The 17,622-nt window shown below is 42.7% G+C and overlaps 1 protein-coding gene and 17 non-coding genes across 18 annotated transcripts in view; 17 read left to right on the top strand and 1 right to left on the bottom strand.

Moving 5' to 3' along the window:
- Window positions 1–979: 979 nt before the first annotated feature.
- The window catches only part of LOC121617478 (cilia- and flagella-associated protein 54-like), a 35,819-nt gene continuing 19,176 nt past the window's right edge, over window positions 980–17,622 (bottom strand). The window contains exons 48-57 of the mRNA XM_041952672.1: window positions 17,240–17,287; window positions 16,654–16,795; window positions 15,971–16,119; window positions 15,637–15,791; window positions 15,412–15,538; window positions 14,112–14,271; window positions 13,620–13,777; window positions 2,306–2,452; window positions 2,069–2,189; window positions 980–1,047 (exon numbers count right to left, since the gene is read on the bottom strand). Coding sequence (XP_041808606.1) covers window positions 980–1,047; window positions 2,069–2,189; window positions 2,306–2,452; window positions 13,620–13,777; window positions 14,112–14,271; window positions 15,412–15,538; window positions 15,637–15,791; window positions 15,971–16,119; window positions 16,654–16,795; window positions 17,240–17,287 — 1,275 coding nt within the window. The remainder of the gene's footprint in view (window positions 1,048–2,068; window positions 2,190–2,305; window positions 2,453–13,619; window positions 13,778–14,111; window positions 14,272–15,411; window positions 15,539–15,636; window positions 15,792–15,970; window positions 16,120–16,653; window positions 16,796–17,239; window positions 17,288–17,622) is intronic.
- Window positions 3,920–3,991, top strand: trnah-gug. Its single transcript has one exon. It is a non-coding gene; the product is annotated as a tRNA-His (tRNA).
- On the top strand, window positions 4,200–4,272 carry trnar-acg. Its single transcript has one exon. It is a non-coding gene; the product is annotated as a tRNA-Arg (tRNA).
- On the top strand, window positions 5,173–5,245 carry trnar-acg. The gene has a single exon. It is a non-coding gene; the product is annotated as a tRNA-Arg (tRNA).
- Window positions 5,873–5,944, top strand: trnah-gug. Its single transcript has one exon. It is a non-coding gene; the product is annotated as a tRNA-His (tRNA).
- trnar-acg lies at window positions 6,153–6,225 on the top strand. The gene has a single exon. It is a non-coding gene; the product is annotated as a tRNA-Arg (tRNA).
- Window positions 6,861–6,932, top strand: trnah-gug. Its single transcript has one exon. It is a non-coding gene; the product is annotated as a tRNA-His (tRNA).
- On the top strand, window positions 7,141–7,213 carry trnar-acg. Its single transcript has one exon. It is a non-coding gene; the product is annotated as a tRNA-Arg (tRNA).
- Window positions 7,849–7,920, top strand: trnah-gug. The gene has a single exon. It is a non-coding gene; the product is annotated as a tRNA-His (tRNA).
- trnar-acg lies at window positions 8,129–8,201 on the top strand. The gene has a single exon. It is a non-coding gene; the product is annotated as a tRNA-Arg (tRNA).
- Window positions 9,102–9,174, top strand: trnar-acg. The gene has a single exon. It is a non-coding gene; the product is annotated as a tRNA-Arg (tRNA).
- trnah-gug lies at window positions 9,810–9,881 on the top strand. Its single transcript has one exon. It is a non-coding gene; the product is annotated as a tRNA-His (tRNA).
- trnar-acg lies at window positions 10,090–10,162 on the top strand. The gene has a single exon. It is a non-coding gene; the product is annotated as a tRNA-Arg (tRNA).
- trnah-gug lies at window positions 10,798–10,869 on the top strand. Its single transcript has one exon. It is a non-coding gene; the product is annotated as a tRNA-His (tRNA).
- On the top strand, window positions 11,078–11,150 carry trnar-acg. Its single transcript has one exon. It is a non-coding gene; the product is annotated as a tRNA-Arg (tRNA).
- Window positions 12,051–12,123, top strand: trnar-acg. Its single transcript has one exon. It is a non-coding gene; the product is annotated as a tRNA-Arg (tRNA).
- trnah-gug lies at window positions 12,759–12,830 on the top strand. The gene has a single exon. It is a non-coding gene; the product is annotated as a tRNA-His (tRNA).
- trnar-acg lies at window positions 13,039–13,111 on the top strand. The gene has a single exon. It is a non-coding gene; the product is annotated as a tRNA-Arg (tRNA).

Raw genomic sequence — 17,622 nt, forward strand, 5'->3', positions numbered from 1 at the left:
ACCCGCAAACATTGGATTTTGTGTATTTTGCTGACTAATCTATACTATTTTATCCATCTGTATTTTTCTTTTCATTTATACGTTTGTACACGTCTGGCACGAACATTTTTGAACCTGACCGGGCTTCGCTCTACATTGTCAGTGTTGCGTCCACAAAATCAGTTTCAATCTAAATTGACCTCTTGATCTTCAATATAACCACCATTGATGCGTTTTTACATTGAGATGTGGCTCACAGTTTTTACACAATATAAGATGATTTCTTATCTGAAAGGATAACACTAGTAACCTGGACTTCATCTCAATACTTTTTCTATAACTCACTGTATTATGATCACCTTTCCAGCCATGAGGTTTTTAAATATTAAAGTTCCTGGTTTCCATTGATACTATTAAAAGGACAGATTTTAATTCGCACTTAGAGTAAAAATATTTTTTTTATTTCCAGCTGTTACAGTGCTCCCTTTGTCTGCATTTACATCCGACGACACTGTCAGATTGGAGAATGAACAACATTAAAAAACTACATATAGAAATACAGAGTAAACACAGTAATTTTCAGTTGTAGACAATGACAACTTACAGTTACTTAAAAATACACACACCAATGCATTCTTTACGCTGACACTATTCAGCCTATCTAACCAGTTTCCAGGTCCATTATTGGCATTAATTGCCCCCACATATTCTAAACATCTATTCTAATAGCCTAAATTCAGTACTTCCATTCTTAATTTCTACGTTTAATACATACTGTGTAAAATTCTTGCTCTCTTTAACATAACAAGCACACCAGGAACAGAAACACAAACCACGCATAAGGCCCTACACAAACCTCAGCATCCAACTATGTCTCTCAGTAGGCACAGGACTTGGAGAGAGCAGTACTACGTGAGACACACAATGAGTGTCATTTTATTCTGTCCATCCGGCTGAGCATGTGGGGCTCCTTGTGTTGCTTAAAGATGGAACTGGTGCTTTAGAGTCTCTCTTGTGATGACTGGGAAGAAACTGGCATTTCCAATGCACTGAGATCCTGGAGGTGACCTGTCAAAACCATGCAAGATAGAGTAATGCAACACGGAATTAAAGTATAGCTGAGAACCTGCTTGTCTGCCAGAAGAGTGGAGAATAGTCAATTCACAGAAAATTAAACGGCAACAATCCTGGCTAAGTGAGGAATCATTTAAGTCACTTTAACAGCAAAAAGGCCAAAAACTAGTTCCAGCTTCGATTAAGTAAATATGTGCTGGTTTTCTTAGTCTTCCATGATACTAAATTGAATATCTTTGGGTGTTGGACGGTTTGTTGGACAAAACAAGCAGTCTGAAGATGTTACCTTGGGCTCTGAGAAAAATTGAGAGGCATTTTTCACTATTTTCTGACGTTTTAAGGTTTTGTCCATCTTTTACAGGCCAATCGACTGATCACTTAATCAGAAAAATTGTCAGCTTTTTAATTGATAACAAAAATAATGATGACTTGGACATGATGGCTGTCTTGGTTGTGTTGCTGGAGTCCATGTTGCATACTATTTGGATGGAATCAACTTTGAGAGAAATGTTGAGATCTAAAATTTCAAACTGTTGACTGAGTTGTGTTTTCAACTGCGTGGCACAATGGATGGAGGTGTCAGCCTGTCAGTCAGTTTTGTCAAGACTGAAATGTCACAACAACTATTCGAAAGATTGCAAGAAAGTTTTGTACTAACACTCAAGATCCTCAGATTGCTTGATTGTCCCAATAATGCCACCGACAGGCCAACGTTTGACTTCATCCAGTACTTTAGTTTTTGACTAAATACTAATGAAACTAATGGCATTCTCAAAAGCCACAGCAGTCATTGGCAAATGTTAACATGCTAGCAGGCTAAACGCAGATGGTGAACATGGTAGACATTACTTGCTAAATGTGAAAACATTTTAACATTGTCATTGTGGACATGTTAGCCTGTCAATGCTACTGTAAGCACAGCATTACAGGGCGGCTACCACAGCTAGAGACAGTTTGTCCTTCTCACACAATAACGGAAAAAAGTGTAAAGGAAAGGGTATAATTCTTGATTTACCAATTTGCAGAGTGGCCTGATCCAGTATACTGAGGTAAGGGAGGTAGATGTTGCTGGGTCCAGGAGAAGAAATACACATTTTTCCATCATCCCACACCACACTCTGACCAAAATCACACAGCTGAAAGAAATTGAGAAAGAGCATTACATGTTCATGTTTTTTCAATTTTATTTAAAAAATGGCTGGTATGACTTGCATTGGTGAGTGTGTATGAATACATTTGTGTGTTAAAGCACCTGCTTCTTCAGTAGTTTCTGTGTCAGTTTTATAAGTGTGGTATTCTGTACTCCTCTCAGGTCACTGAGCAGCAAAGTGGCCCGAGCCAAAGTCAAACTAGACCCTGGTGGCATACATGAACGTCCAGAAAGCAGGTTCACGGCTTCCTTCTCACATGCACAAACCAACAACACAAAGAAGCATTGTGATTACTTAAATTAATTCACAACCAACATGAATATGTTGTTTGTATTATGACTTGCTAATTATCTGTCCCTGAAAAACAAAATTTCTCTAGCCTATCAAACAAAATATTTCAGAAACAAATACAGGTAAGATAGTTGTGTTTGATATTCAAAGAAAACTACAATTTCAGTGCTTTTACGTCCTCTAGCCCAATCTTCAGCTTGGACGTCGCTTGATTCAGATACTTGTCAACAAACTGTGTGTCATCGTACAAATACAACCGCAAAGTGCCGAATGATGAAGAAATTGCATTCCAACAAGAATTGAAAGCCATATGACGCAATTAGATGAAGTCACAGCCATCATTAAGTGTCTCCTGAATTTACTGTTACTTGATAATAATCCTTCTCTGAAATTAAACATTTATTCGTGAACAACCTACACAGCTTGTTGAGGCTACACTGGTAGCCTCAACAACATTCCTGTGCAATTGGAAAGTGCTAATTGATGGCCAAATTGCCTCTGGGGTCTTGAAGCTTGAGTGATCATGAAGTGTCTTCGTTGTAGTGCCACTTTCTGATGATCTTTCTTTGAAAAAAAAAATTTGTGCATGAAGTACATACACAGCAGCAACAGATAAACCTTGTATGGAACACGACTGTCTTGCCCAACACATCACTGTGGAAACACATAGGGGTAAAATAGTTCTCTCGGATGTCCAAAGCTAAAACTACAATTTCCAACATGAACTGAAAGCCATCTGACCCATTTAGATGAGGTCACAGCCATCATGAAGTGTCTCCTGAATTTACTGTTAATTTCTTATCACCCTTTTTCTCTTGGTTCAGATACTGGTCCACAAACTGCGCGTCAATGTACATATACAGCCGCAAAGTGCCGAATGATGCCGAAATTGGATTCCAGCCTGACCTGAAAGCCATCGCACCCAATCAAATGAAGTGTCTCCTGAATTTACAGGTAATTGCGAATTACCCTTGTTTGAAATGCAAAATGTATTTGTGAATAACCTACACAGCTGGTTGCAGCTATACTGGTAGCCTCCACAACATTCCTGTGTAAGGCCCCACATTTCTGGATTCAACCTGTGTTCTCCACATTTATCTTCAAAGTACAAGCCCTTGAATGTTGCATGCCATGCTTTGAGAACACAGCTGGTCCCACATGTGACTGTGCGTCGGGCCAGTGGTGCCATGGATACATGGATGATACTTTCTGACCAACTTTCCCTGACAAGCAAAATGTAAAAATTTGTGCATGAAGAACATACACAGCAGCAACAGGCAAAGCTTGTGTGGAACTTGGTTCTCGTGTCCAACACAACAGTTTGGAAACACATAGGGGTAAAATAGTTTACTCTGACGTCCAAAGCTCAAACTACAATTTCACCACGAGGAGACGCTCAGTACAACAAAGATGTAACACATGTGGCCGTGATCGTATAGTGGTTAGTACTCTGTGTTGTGGCCGCAGCAACCCCGGTTCGAATCCGGGTCACGGCAGCACGAAAAACGTGACCTTTTACATCCTCCAGCCCCTGCTTCAGATCACATGATTTGAAACTGGATGGCTCAACAATTTTCCTGTGGAAGGCCACACATTTTCAGATTCAGCAGTGTTCTCCACACTTACCTACGAAGCATAAGCCCTTGGCTGTTTGCATGGCATGCTATGAGAACACAGCTGGTCCCACAAATACAGCTAGACATAGGGCTAGTGGCGCAATGGATAACGCGTCTGACTACGGATCAGAAGATTCTAGGTTCGACTCCTGGCTAGCTCGATGTAATCTTTAGCTTGAACATTGCTTGTTTCACATACTTGACTACAAACTGTGCGTCAATGTAAATATACAGCTGCAAAGTGCCGAATGATTCCAGCCTGACCTGAATGCCATCGCACCCAATCAGATGAAGTGTCTCCTGAATTTACAGGTAACTGCTAATTACCCTTGTCTGAAATGCAAAATGTATTTGTGAATAACCTACACAGCTTGTTGCGGCCATACTGGTAACCTCCACAACATTCCTGTGTAAGGCCCCACATTTCTGGATTCAACCTGTGTTCTCCACATTTATCTTCAAAGTACAAGCCCTTGAATGTTGCATGCCATGCTGTGAGAACACAGCTGGTCCCACATGTGACTGTGCGTCGGGCCAGTGGTGCCATGGATACATGGATGATACTTTCTGACCAACTTTCCCTGACAAGCAAAATGTAAAAATTTGTGCATGAAGAACATACACAGCAGCAACAGGCAAAGCTTGTGTGGAACTTGGTTCTCGTGTCCAACACAACAGTTTGGAAACACATAGGGGTAAAATAGCTTACTCTGACGTCCAAAGCTCAAACTACAATTTCACAACGAGGAGACGCTAAGTACAACAAAGATGTCAAAATGTGGCCGAGATCGTATAGTGGTTAGTACTCTGCGTTGTGGCAGCAGCAACCCCGGTTCGAATCCGGGTCACGGCAGCACGAGAAACATGACCTTTTACATCCTCCGGCCCCTGCTTCAGATCACATGATTTGAAACTGGATGGCTCAACAATTTTCCTGTGGAAGGCCACACATTTTCAGATTCAGCAGTGTTCTCCACACTTACCTACGAAGCATTAGCCCTTGGCTGTTTGCATGGCATGCTATGAGAACACAGCTGGTCCCACAAAAACAGCTACGCATAGGGCTTGTGGCGCAATGGATTACGCGTCTGACTACGGATCAGAAGATTCTAGGTTCGACTCCTGGCTAGCTCGATGTAATCTTTAGCTTGAACATCGCTTGTTTCACAGACTGGTCCACAAACTGTGCCTCAATGTACATATACATATGCCGAATGATGCCGAAATTGGATCCCAGCCTGACCTGAAAGCCATCGCACCCAATCAGATGAAGTGTCTCCTGAATTTACAGGTAACTGCTAATTACCCTTGTTTGAAATGCAAAATGTATTTGTGAATAACCTGCACAGCTTGTTGCGGCTACACTGGTAACCTCCACAACATTCCTGTGTAAGGCCCCACATTTCTGGATTCGACCTGTGTTCTCCACATTTATCTTCAAAGTACAAGCCCTTGAATGTTGCATGCCATGCTGTGAGAACACAGCTGGTCCCACATGTGACTGTGCGTCGGGCCAGTGGTGCCATGGATACATGGATGATACTTTCTGACCAACTTTCCCTGACAAGCAAAATGTAAAAATTTGTGCATGAAGAACATACACAGCAGCAACAGGCAAAGCTTGTGTGGAACTTGGTTCTCGTGTCCAACACAACAGTTTGGAAACACATAGGGGTAAAATAGTTTACTCTGACGTCCAAAGCTCAAACTACAATTTCACAACGAGGAGACACTCAGTACAACAAAGATGTAACACATGTGGCCGTGATCGTATAGTGGTTAGTACTCTGCGTTGTGGCCGCAGCAACCCCGGTTCGAATCCGGGTCACGGCAGCACGAAAAACGTGACCTTTTACATCCTCCAGCCCCTGCTTCAGATCACATGATTTGAAACTGGATGGCTCAACAATTTTCCTGTGGAAGGCCACACATTTTCAGATTCAGCAGTGTTCTCCACACTTACCTACGAAGCATAAGCCCTTGGCTGTTTGCATGGCATGCTATGAGAACACAGCTGGTCCCACAAAAACAGCTACGCATAGGGCTAGTGGCGCAATGGATAACGCGTCTGACTACGGATCAGAAGATTCTAGGTTCGACTCCTGGCTAGCTCGATGTAATCTTTAGCTTAAAACATCGCTTGTTTCACATACTTGACTACAAACTGCGCGTCAATGTAAATATACAGCTGCAAAGTGCCGAATGATTCCGAAATTGGATTCCAGCCTGACCTGAAAGCCATCGCACCCAATCAGATGAAGTGTCTCCTGAATTTACAGGTAACTGCTAATTACCCTTGTTTGAAATGCAAAATGTATTTGTGAATAACCTGCACAGCTTGTTGCGGCTACATTGGTAACCTCCACAACATTCCTGTGTAAGGCCCCACATTTCTGGATTCAACCTGTGTTCTCCACATTTATCTTCAAAGTACAAGCCCTTGAATGTTGCATGCCATGCTGTGAGAACACAGCTGGTCCCACATGTGACTGTGCGTCGGGCCAGTGGTGCCATGGATACATGGATGATACTTTCTGACCAACTTTCCCTGACAAGCAAAATGTAAAAATTTGTGCATGAAGAACATACACAGCAGCAACAGGCAAAGCTTGTGTGGAACTTGGTTCTCGTGTCCAACACAACAGTTTGGAAACACATAGGGGTAAAATAGTTTACTCTGACGTCCAAAGCTCAAACTACAATTTCACAACGAGGAGACACTCAGTACAACAAAGATGTAACACATGTGGCCGTGATCGTATAGTGGTTAGTACTCTGCGTTGTGGCCGCAGCAACCCCGGTTCGAATCCGGGTCACGGCCGCACGAAAAACGTGACCTTTTACATCCTCCAGCCCCTGCTTCAGATCACATGATTTGAAACTGGATGGCTCAACAATTTTCCTGTGGAAGGCCACACATTTTCAGATTCAGCAGTGTTCTCCACACTTACCTACGAAGCATAAGCCCTTGGCTGTTTGCATGGCATGCTATGAGAACACAGCTGGTCCCACAAAAACAGCTACGCATAGGGCTAGTGGCGCAATGGATAACGCGTCTGACTACGGATCAGAAGATTCTAGGTTCGACTCCTGGCTAGCTCGATGTAATCTTTAGCTTAAAACATCGCTTGTTTCACATACTTGACTACAAACTGCGCGTCAATGTAAATATACAGCTGCAAAGTGCCGAATGATTCCGAAATTGGAATCCAGCCTGACCTGAAAGCCATCGCACCCAATCAGATGAAGTGTCTCCTGAATTTACAGGTAACTGCTAATTACCCTTGTTTGAAATGCAAAATGTATTTGTGAATAACCTGCACAGCTTGTTGCGGCTACATTGGGAACCTCCACAACATTCCTGTGTAAGGCCCCACATTTCTGGATTCAACCTGTGTTCTCCACATTTATCTTCAAAGTACAAGCCCTTGAATGTTGCATGCCATGCTGTGAGAACACAGCTGGTCCCACATGTGACTGTGCGTCGGGCCAGTGGTGCCATGGATACATGGATGATACTTTCTGACCAACTTTCCCTGACAAGCAAAATGTAAAAATTTGTGCATGAAGAACATACACAGCAGCAACAGGCAAAGCTTGTGTGGAACTTGGTTCTCGTGTCCAACACAACAGTTTGGAAACACATAGGGGTAAAATAGTTTACTCTGACGTCCAAAGCTCAAACTACAATTTCACAACGAGGAGACACTCAGTACAACAAAGATGTAACACATGTGGTCGTGATCGTATAGTGGTTAGTACTCTGCGTTGTGGCCGCAGCAACCCCGGTTCGAATCCGGGTCACGGCAGCACGAAAAACATGACCTTTTACATCCTCCAGCCCCTGCTTCAGATCACATGATTTGAAACTGGATGGCTCAACAATTTTCCTGTGGAAGGCCACACATTTTCAGATTCAGCAGTGTTCTCCACACTTACCTACGAAGCATAAGCCCTTGGCTGTTTGCATGGCATGCTATGAGAACACAGCTGGTCCCACAAAAACAGCTTCGCATAGGGCTAGTGGCGCAATGGATAACGCGTCTGACTACGGATCAGAAGATTCTAGGTTCGACTCCTGGCTAGCTCGATGCAATCTTTAGCTTGAACATTGCTTGTTTCACATACTGGTCCGCAAACTGCGCGTCAATGTACATATACAGCTGCAAAGTGCTGAATGATTCCAGCCTGACCTGAAAGCCATCGCACCCAATCAGATGAAGTGTCTCCTGAATTTACAGGTAACTGCTAATTACCCTTGTCTGAAATGCAAAATGTATTTGTGAACAACCTACACAGCTTGTTGCGGCTACACTGGAAGCCTCCACAACATTCCTATGTATGGCCCCACATTTCTGGATTCGGCCTGTGTTCTCCACATTTATCTTCAAAGTACAAGCCCTTGAATGTTGCATGCCATGCTGTGAGAACACAGCTGGTCCCACATGTGACTGTGCGTCGGGCCAGTGGTGCCATGGATACATGGATGATACTTTCTGACCAACTTTCCCTGACAAGCAAAATGTAAAAATTTGTGCATGAAGAACATACACAGCAGCAACAGGCAAAGCTTGTGTGGAACTTGGTTCTCGTGTCCAACACAACAGTTTGGAAACACATAGGGGTAAAATAGCTTACTCTGACGTCCAAAGCTCAAACTACAATTTCACAACGAGGAGACGCTAAGTACAACAAAGATGTCAAAATGTGGCCGAGATCGTATAGTGGTTAGTACTCTGCGTTGTGGCAGCAGCAACCCCGGTTCGAATCCGGGTCACGGCAGCACGAGAAACATGACCTTTTACATCCTCCGGCCCCTGCTTCAGATCACATGATTTGAAACTGGATGGCTCAACAATTTTCCTGTGGAAGGCCACACATTTTCAGATTCAGCAGTGTTCTCCACACTTACCTACGAAGCATTAGCCCTTGGCTGTTTGCATGGCATGCTATGAGAACACAGCTGGTCCCACAAAAACAGCTACGCATAGGGCTAGTGGCGCAATGGATAACGCGTCTGACTACGGATCAGAAGATTCTAGGTTCGACTCCTGGCTAGCTCGATGTAATCTTTAGCTTAAAACATCGCTTGTTTCACATACTTGACTACAAACTGCGCGTCAATGTAAATATACAGCTGCAAAGTGCCGAATGATTCCGAAATTGGATTCCAGCCTGACCTGAAAGCCATCGCACCCAATCAGATGAAGTGTCTCCTGAATTTACAGGTAACTGCTAATTACCCTTGTTTGAAATGCAAAATGTATTTGTGAATAACCTGCACAGCTTGTTGCGGCTACACTGGTAACCTCCACAACATTCCTGTGTAAGGCCCCACATTTCTGGATTCGGCCTGTGTTCTCCACATTTATCTTCAAAGTACAAGCCCTTGAATGTTGCATGCCATGCTGTGAGAACACAGCTGGTCCCACATGTGACTGTGCGTCGGGCCAGTGGTGCCATGGATACATGGATGATACTTTCTGACCAACTTTCCCTGACAAGCAAAATGTAAAAATTTGTGCATGAAGAACATACACAGCAGCAACAGGCAAAGCTTGTGTGGAACTTGGTTCTCGTGTCCAACACAACAGTTTGGAAACACATAGGGGTAAAATAGTTTACTCTGACGTCCAAAGCTCAAACTACAATTTCACAACGAGGAGACACTCAGTACAACAAAGATGTAACACATGTGGCCGTGATCGTATAGTGGTTAGTACTCTGCGTTGTGGCCGCAGCAACCCCGGTTCGAATCCGGGTCACGGCAGCACGAAAAACGTGACCTTTTACATCCTCCAGCCCCTGCTTCAGATCACATGATTTGAAACTGGATGGCTCAACAATTTTCCTGTGGAAGGCCACACATTTTCAGATTCAGCAGTGTTCTCCACACTTACCTACGAAGCATAAGCCCTTGGCTGTTTGCATGGCATGCTATGAGAACACAGCTGGTCCCACAAAAACAGCTACGCATAGGGCTAGTGGCGCAATGGATAACGCGTCTGACTACGGATCAGAAGATTCTAGGTTCGACTCCTGGCTAGCTCGATGTAATCTTTAGCTTAAAACATCGCTTGTTTCACATACTTGACTACAAACTGCGCGTCAATGTAAATATACAGCTGCAAAGTGCCGAATGATTCCGAAATTGGAATCCAGCCTGACCTGAAAGCCATCGCACCCAATCAGATGAAGTGTCTCCTGAATTTACAGGTAACTGCTAATTACCCTTGTTTGAAATGCAAAATGTATTTGTGAATAACCTGCACAGCTTGTTGCGGCTACATTGGTAACCTCCACAACATTCCTGTGTAAGGCCCCACATTTCTGGATTCAACCTGTGTTCTCCACATTTATCTTCAAAGTACAAGCCCTTGAATGTTGCATGCCATGCTGTGAGAACACAGCTGGTCCCACATGTGACTGTGCGTCGGGCCAGTGGTGCCATGGATACATGGATGATACTTTCTGACCAACTTTCCCTGACAAGCAAAATGTAAAAATTTGTGCATGAAGAACATACACAGCAGCAACAGGCAAAGCTTGTGTGGAACTTGGTTCTCGTGTCCAACACAACAGTTTGGAAACACATAGGGGTAAAATAGTTTACTCTGACGTCCAAAGCTCAAACTACAATTTCACAACGAGGAGACACTCAGTACAACAAAGATGTAACACATGTGGTCGTGATCGTATAGTGGTTAGTACTCTGCGTTGTGGCCGCAGCAACCCCGGTTCGAATCCGGGTCACGGCAGCACGAAAAACATGACCTTTTACATCCTCCAGCCCCTGCTTCAGATCACATGATTTGAAACTGGATGGCTCAACAATTTTCCTGTGGAAGGCCACACATTTTCAGATTCAGCAGTGTTCTCCACACTTACCTACGAAGCATAAGCCCTTGGCTGTTTGCATGGCATGCTATGAGAACACAGCTGGTCCCACAAAAACAGCTTCGCATAGGGCTAGTGGCGCAATGGATAACGCGTCTGACTACGGATCAGAAGATTCTAGGTTCGACTCCTGGCTAGCTCGATGCAATCTTTAGCTTGAACATTGCTTGTTTCACATACTGGTCCGCAAACTGCGCGTCAATGTACATATACAGCTGCAAAGTGCTGAATGATTCCAGCCTGACCTGAAAGCCATCGCACCCAATCAGATGAAGTGTCTCCTGAATTTACAGGTAACTGCTAATTACCCTTGTCTGAAATGCAAAATGTATTTGTGAACAACCTACACAGCTTGTTGCGGCTACACTGGAAGCCTCCACAACATTCCTATGTATGGCCCCACATTTCTGGATTCGGCCTGTGTTCTCCACATTTATCTTCAAAGTACAAGCCCTTGAATGTTGCATGCCATGCTGTGAGAACACAGCTGGTCCCACATGTGACTGTGCGTCGGGCCAGTGGTGCCATGGATACATGGATGATACTTTCTGACCAACTTTCCCTGACAAGCAAAATGTAAAAATTTGTGCATGAAGAACATACACAGCAGCAACAGGCAAAGCTTGTGTGGAACTTGGTTCTCGTGTCCAACACAACAGTTTGGAAACACATAGGGGTAAAATAGCTTACTCTGACGTCCAAAGCTCAAACTACAATTTCACAACGAGGAGACGCTAAGTACAACAAAGATGTCAAAATGTGGCCGAGATCGTATAGTGGTTAGTACTCTGCGTTGTGGCAGCAGCAACCCCGGTTCGAATCCGGGTCACGGCAGCACGAGAAACATGACCTTTTACATCCTCCGGCCCCTGCTTCAGATCACATGATTTGAAACTGGATGGCTCAACAATTTTCCTGTGGAAGGCCACACATTTTCAGATTCAGCAGTGTTCTCCACACTTACCTACGAAGCATTAGCCCTTGGCTGTTTGCATGGCATGCTATGAGAACACAGCTGGTCCCACAAAAACAGCTACGCATAGGGCTAGTGGCGCAATGGATAACGCGTCTGACTACGGATCAGAAGATTCTAGGTTCGACTCCTGGCTAGCTCGATGTAATCTTTAGCTTAAAACATCGCTTGTTTCACATACTTGACTACAAACTGCGCGTCAATGTAAATATACAGCTGCAAAGTGCCGAATGATTCCGAAATTGGATTCCAGCCTGACCTGAAAGCCATCGCACCCAATCAGATGAAGTGTCTCCTGAATTTACAGGTAACTGCTAATTACCCTTGTTTGAAATGCAAAATGTATTTGTGAATAACCTGCACAGCTTGTTGCGGCTACACTGGTAACCTCCACAACATTCCTGTGTAAGGCCCCACATTTCTGGATTCGGCCTGTGTTCTCCACATTTATCTTCAAAGTACAAGCCCTTGAATGTTGCATGCCATGCTGTGAGAACACAGCTGGTCCCACATGTGACTGTGCGTCGGGCCAGTGGTGCCATGGATACATGGATGATACTTTCTGACCAACTTTCCCTGACAAGCAAAATGTAAAAATTTGTGCATGAAGAACATACACAGCAGCAACAGGCAAAGCTTGTGTGGAACTTGGTTCTCGTGTCCAACACAACAGTTTGGAAACACATAGGGGTAAAATAGTTTACTCTGACGTCCAAAGCTCAAACTACAATTTCACAACGAGGAGACACTCAGTACAACAAAGATGTAACACATGTGGCCGTGATCGTATAGTGGTTAGTACTCTGCGTTGTGGCCGCAGCAACCCCGGTTCGAATCCGGGTCACGGCAGCACGAAAAACGTGACCTTTTACATCCTCCAGCCCCTGCTTCAGATCACATGATTTGAAACTGGATGGCTCAACAATTTTCCTGTGGAAGGCCACACATTTTCAGATTCAGCAGTGTTCTCCACACTTACCTACGAAGCATAAGCCCTTGGCTGTTTGCATGGCATGCTATGAGAACACAGCTGGTCCCACAAAAACAGCTACGCATAGGGCTAGTGGCGCAATGGATAACGCGTCTGACTACGGATCAGAAGATTCTAGGTTCGACTCCTGGCTAGCTCGATGTAATCTTTAGCTCAAACATCGCTTGTTTCACATAATATATCTATCTAAAAACAAAATTTGTCCATTAACAAAATACATAACTGCGATGCGGAACTAGACTGTTTTTCTAAAAACAATATTTTGGAAACACATACAGGTAAAATAGTCATATGTTTGATGTTCAGAGTTCAATCTACACTATCACAATGAGGACACAGTCAAACAAAGAGGTACTCTCAGACTCAGTAGATCACAGCAGAGACTGAAGTCAGCGCCCACTCTGCCTTCACACAGCCGTGTTTCAGTCTATCTGACATGGCTGAACACAGGAACACAGGATAACATGACCAGCTTTCCTGCTGGTCCTCTAAAAGACAGCGTAACTGACATGTCCAAATCTTGAATTGAGTCAGAATCACTCTGATTTTTTCCAACTTGAAAATGAAATTAAGAAGAATCAGTGAAGACAGAAATAAGTTCAGCCGCATCGATCTTTGTGTGTGTGTGTGTGTGTGCGTGTTGGTACCTGAAGCATGTCCATGCTGTCATCAGTTTTGCCTCTCTTTGCTTCTAATTCTGCACCTTCAACCATCAAAAGGGCTTGAATATCAAGGTCTCCCCATCGTATACATTCATCAAGACCCTCCTGTAAAACCCGAGCTGCCTCCTCGTTTATGTTTTTACCTTACAGACACACACACACACACACACAAACATCCACAAAGAATTAATACCTAATATTAATCACTGTATCAATAACTTAAATAGTGCTAATGAAGACAGTGCTGAAAATATTTCACTTCTCAATTTGCAAAACTCAAAACTTCTGCCACTCTCAACATAACAAGCCTTGTTTTGCAAAACCATGTAAAGGAACAACACAAAGCAGTCCTGTGTTTGTCAAGTGTGCACCCAATACAATTTTGCAAAGGGGGAGAAGATTGATTAATTGAATTGTTTTCGCTAATAATGCACCACTCAGCAAAAAAAGAGGCAGCAGTACAATGCATGAACTAACCTGGGGAAAAGGTAGCAGTGCCAGGAACATGTGCAACCAGGCTGCGGACCAGAGCCAGGCGGCAGCGCAGCCACAGATAAACTCCAACTCTCTCACTGACTTCAACTGCTCTGGGACAGTCTCCATGCATTGGGTTTGACACACTGAAACCTTTAGTTCCCTGTGGACAGGATATAACACATGCATACATACACAATGTACAATCAGTCACCGTTCTACTGCCGTAGCATGGTTATATGCATAGTTTTGGGTTTTATGTGTTTTTACAAAATTGGTTACAAACATTACTCAATACAGAGCTCATTTTTTCAAAACTCTTCATACAGTCAGCACAAGAGAAGTCATGGATGGATGGATGGATGGATCACTATTCATTGCTTTCACATGAAACTCTTTCAGTCACCACATCTTTAATAGCTGATTAACTGTGTTCTAACTCAAACTCCAACACAAAAACTGTACTGTGTATCTACACTCCATTTTGCATCTACATAATATTGTAAAAACACATAAAATTACTGTAAATTAGACTGCAATTTGCTACATTCTGTTACATATAAGAAGAGCTAAGAAAATAAAAATACATTAATTCCTAATATGGACACACAACACCTATTTTCATTCCTTGATGACCTCAAGGAAAGACTTGTGAGGAAAATGGACAATGGAACCTCCATGAGGAGGTTGAAAGTTTGTGACCACCAGCCACATGACCAGATGTCCCTCTTGGATGCAAAAAATGCTAAATAGATTGCCAAGGATGAAGACATGCAATAAGACATGCTGCAGGAGCCAAATTGAGTGTTAGATTGCACATTTATTTTTTGTTTTGGTTGCGCAGTTTCTTGTGTTTATGGTCGTTTCCGGTGATGGTGAGGGGTGTGGTTTTCATTTATATATTCACCTGTTCACTGGCATGGTCTTACTGTTGGGAGACAAATATCAGTGCTCAGGTACGACAAATGATTCTGAGAAATGTATGAAGTGTTTTGGTTACATCAGTGAATTTTGGATGTGAGAATAACGGTTGTGCTATGCTGTTGAATTATGTGAACAATCTACTGAAAAGGTGAACTCAGTATAGACAAATGTGTGTTACCGATTATATTATTACATTTCAGCTGCTAACACACACAGAGGTGCCACTTTCAGGCAGTTTAAATACAGGTGGTTCTGTTGGTTGTAATGTTGTCAGGTTCTGTAATGTTTACCACACAGTACACAGAGAGAGATTTTATATGTTTGAGTTTTGTTCCAAAAACAACCTGTATGACTCTGTAGCTAATTTAAATTAACATGCTACCCATTCACTTCCAGTCTTGGCATTTGGGAGCTCAGATGCAGGTTTCTGAGAGCCAGGTATGGATCCTCTCATGGTTACAGGAGATGTCTGCAACAGCATCAAGGATGATGCTGCCATCTCAGAACTGGAGGAGAATGTTAAAATGGTTAGCATACCCAGGATATACAAATGTAAGCATGTAAACACATGCACAAACAGTACAGAAGGATAAGGCCGCTGTACCTAAGTGCAGCATGTCCTTGCTGTAGGTACAGGTTGGCCTTCAGTAGATTGGACTCTATTGACAGCTCCAGGTTCTCCATTTCACTACAGGACTGGGATAAGAGCTGCTGCGAAGTTGAGTGAAACAAGGAGGACGCTCCTTCTAGCAAAAGGTACTACAACAGAGGAGGTGACAGATATGGGCAAGTTGGCATAAACGAAAAGGAAAAAAAAGGTTGCTACATATTGACTGTAAGGTGCCAAGTATACTGTTAAACCAGTTCAATGTAGAAATTACATTGGGTGGCAAATCCCTGAAGCAAAGATCTACTAAAAAATCACAAAGAAGTATGACCTTTATCCTTTCCAGAGTGAGTTTCTCCTTCTCTGTATCAAAAGTCAGCACTTTTGGCTCTTCTGTGTTCAGACAGGAGCCCTCAGTCTCCAGCTGGTCCTGTTCATAGTGTCTTGAGTTCATCGAATGAGCTTCCCCTTCAAAAGAATCTGCAAGGCATTTCCACTTTGTGCATGAACAACTGTTTTATCCACATTCTTTAAGAATGAATTCAAATAAGTTGTATTTAAAGTGAACATGAACAGCACAGTGTGATTAAAATGATGAACATAATGGAAAAGGGTAAGTCTTACAGGCCAGTGTATATGCAAATACATCCACATGATACAGTGACAGACTTTAATTTTAGCCCTATGAGACTAAAGGTGGTTACTCATTAAAGAAACGTAAAATGACCTTTAACAATTTGCCCCACTACCACTACATAGAAACCCTGAAGACAAATTGTTTCTATTTTCTGAAGCAGTGAGGCATGTTTATCCAACACACACAGCTCTCTTGGATGCTGATACCTGGAGAAACTGATAACATAAAAAGGGTATTCCTATGCCAGTCAGTTTTCCCAATGTTCTTGCACCAATTAAACTTTTTTGGTTCAATACACTCAAAGAGAGACATTACATAATCCAAACAACAAACCCAGCATGAGTAACAGAAACAAGAAAGTGTTCTCGCTCACAGACCTGGCACAGGAGGGCCATGCACGGTGTTACTGAGTGCCAGGATGAGTTGAATACGAGCAAGATTGAATCGGAGGCACAATGTGGAGCCATACAGCGTGCGGACCTCTGGAGCAAAGTCACAGTTCACAAGTTCTTCCAAAGCCTAACCACAAGCACCACATACACACATATTAAACTCACAAGGAATCCATTTAGTAAACAAATTTAGAAAGAATCTCTTTGCAAAAACCAATATGTACTTGTTAATTTGTTAAACTTTAAAGCTGAAACAGCAGCACAGAGACAAAAAACAAGTCAATATAGCATTTATTTTGCCTACAAGTTGAGAGGTGTCTAAGTATTTCTACATGTATATCTGCGACAGTGTATTCATGTTAGTGTATCTGATGGATCTGGACTGCTGTTTTTGAACTAGTCTGGAAGGTAGTCAGTTGAGTTGATTCTGATATGCTAAAAGCAGATAAAAAGAAATTGCCCCTGCACAATACAAACTGTGGGAGTAGGGTTATTCCTTTGAAGAAAATGATTTATGTGACAGATTGTATTCAGGAATCTAAAGAAATCCTAGATAGAAATTAGAAATTACCTCAACATTGTCCAGAAGAGACTTGTTGTTGTAGAATATCTTCACAGGCTGCACAATAAGCACAATTTACTACACACACACATATATATATATATATATATATATATATATATATATATATATATATATATATATATATATATATATATATATATATATATATATATATATATATATATATATATATATATATATGAGAACTGTCACAGGGATTCTGTAGAGCACCAATAGGGAAAGGACCCAGATGCAAATCTGATGCAAAAAGTATACTACGCAAGTGAGTGAGTGGGTGCTGAAGGTCAGGTAACAGCAGGGCTGATGAGAGAAAGTAGGAAGAGGTGAGTAGATGGGCGGGGAAGGTTGGGTGACTAGACCTGGGGTAG

Source organism: Chelmon rostratus, chromosome 14, assembly GCF_017976325.1.
Source record: "Chelmon rostratus isolate fCheRos1 chromosome 14, fCheRos1.pri, whole genome shotgun sequence".
Classification (NCBI taxonomy): Eukaryota; Metazoa; Chordata; class Actinopteri; order Chaetodontiformes; family Chaetodontidae; genus Chelmon; species Chelmon rostratus.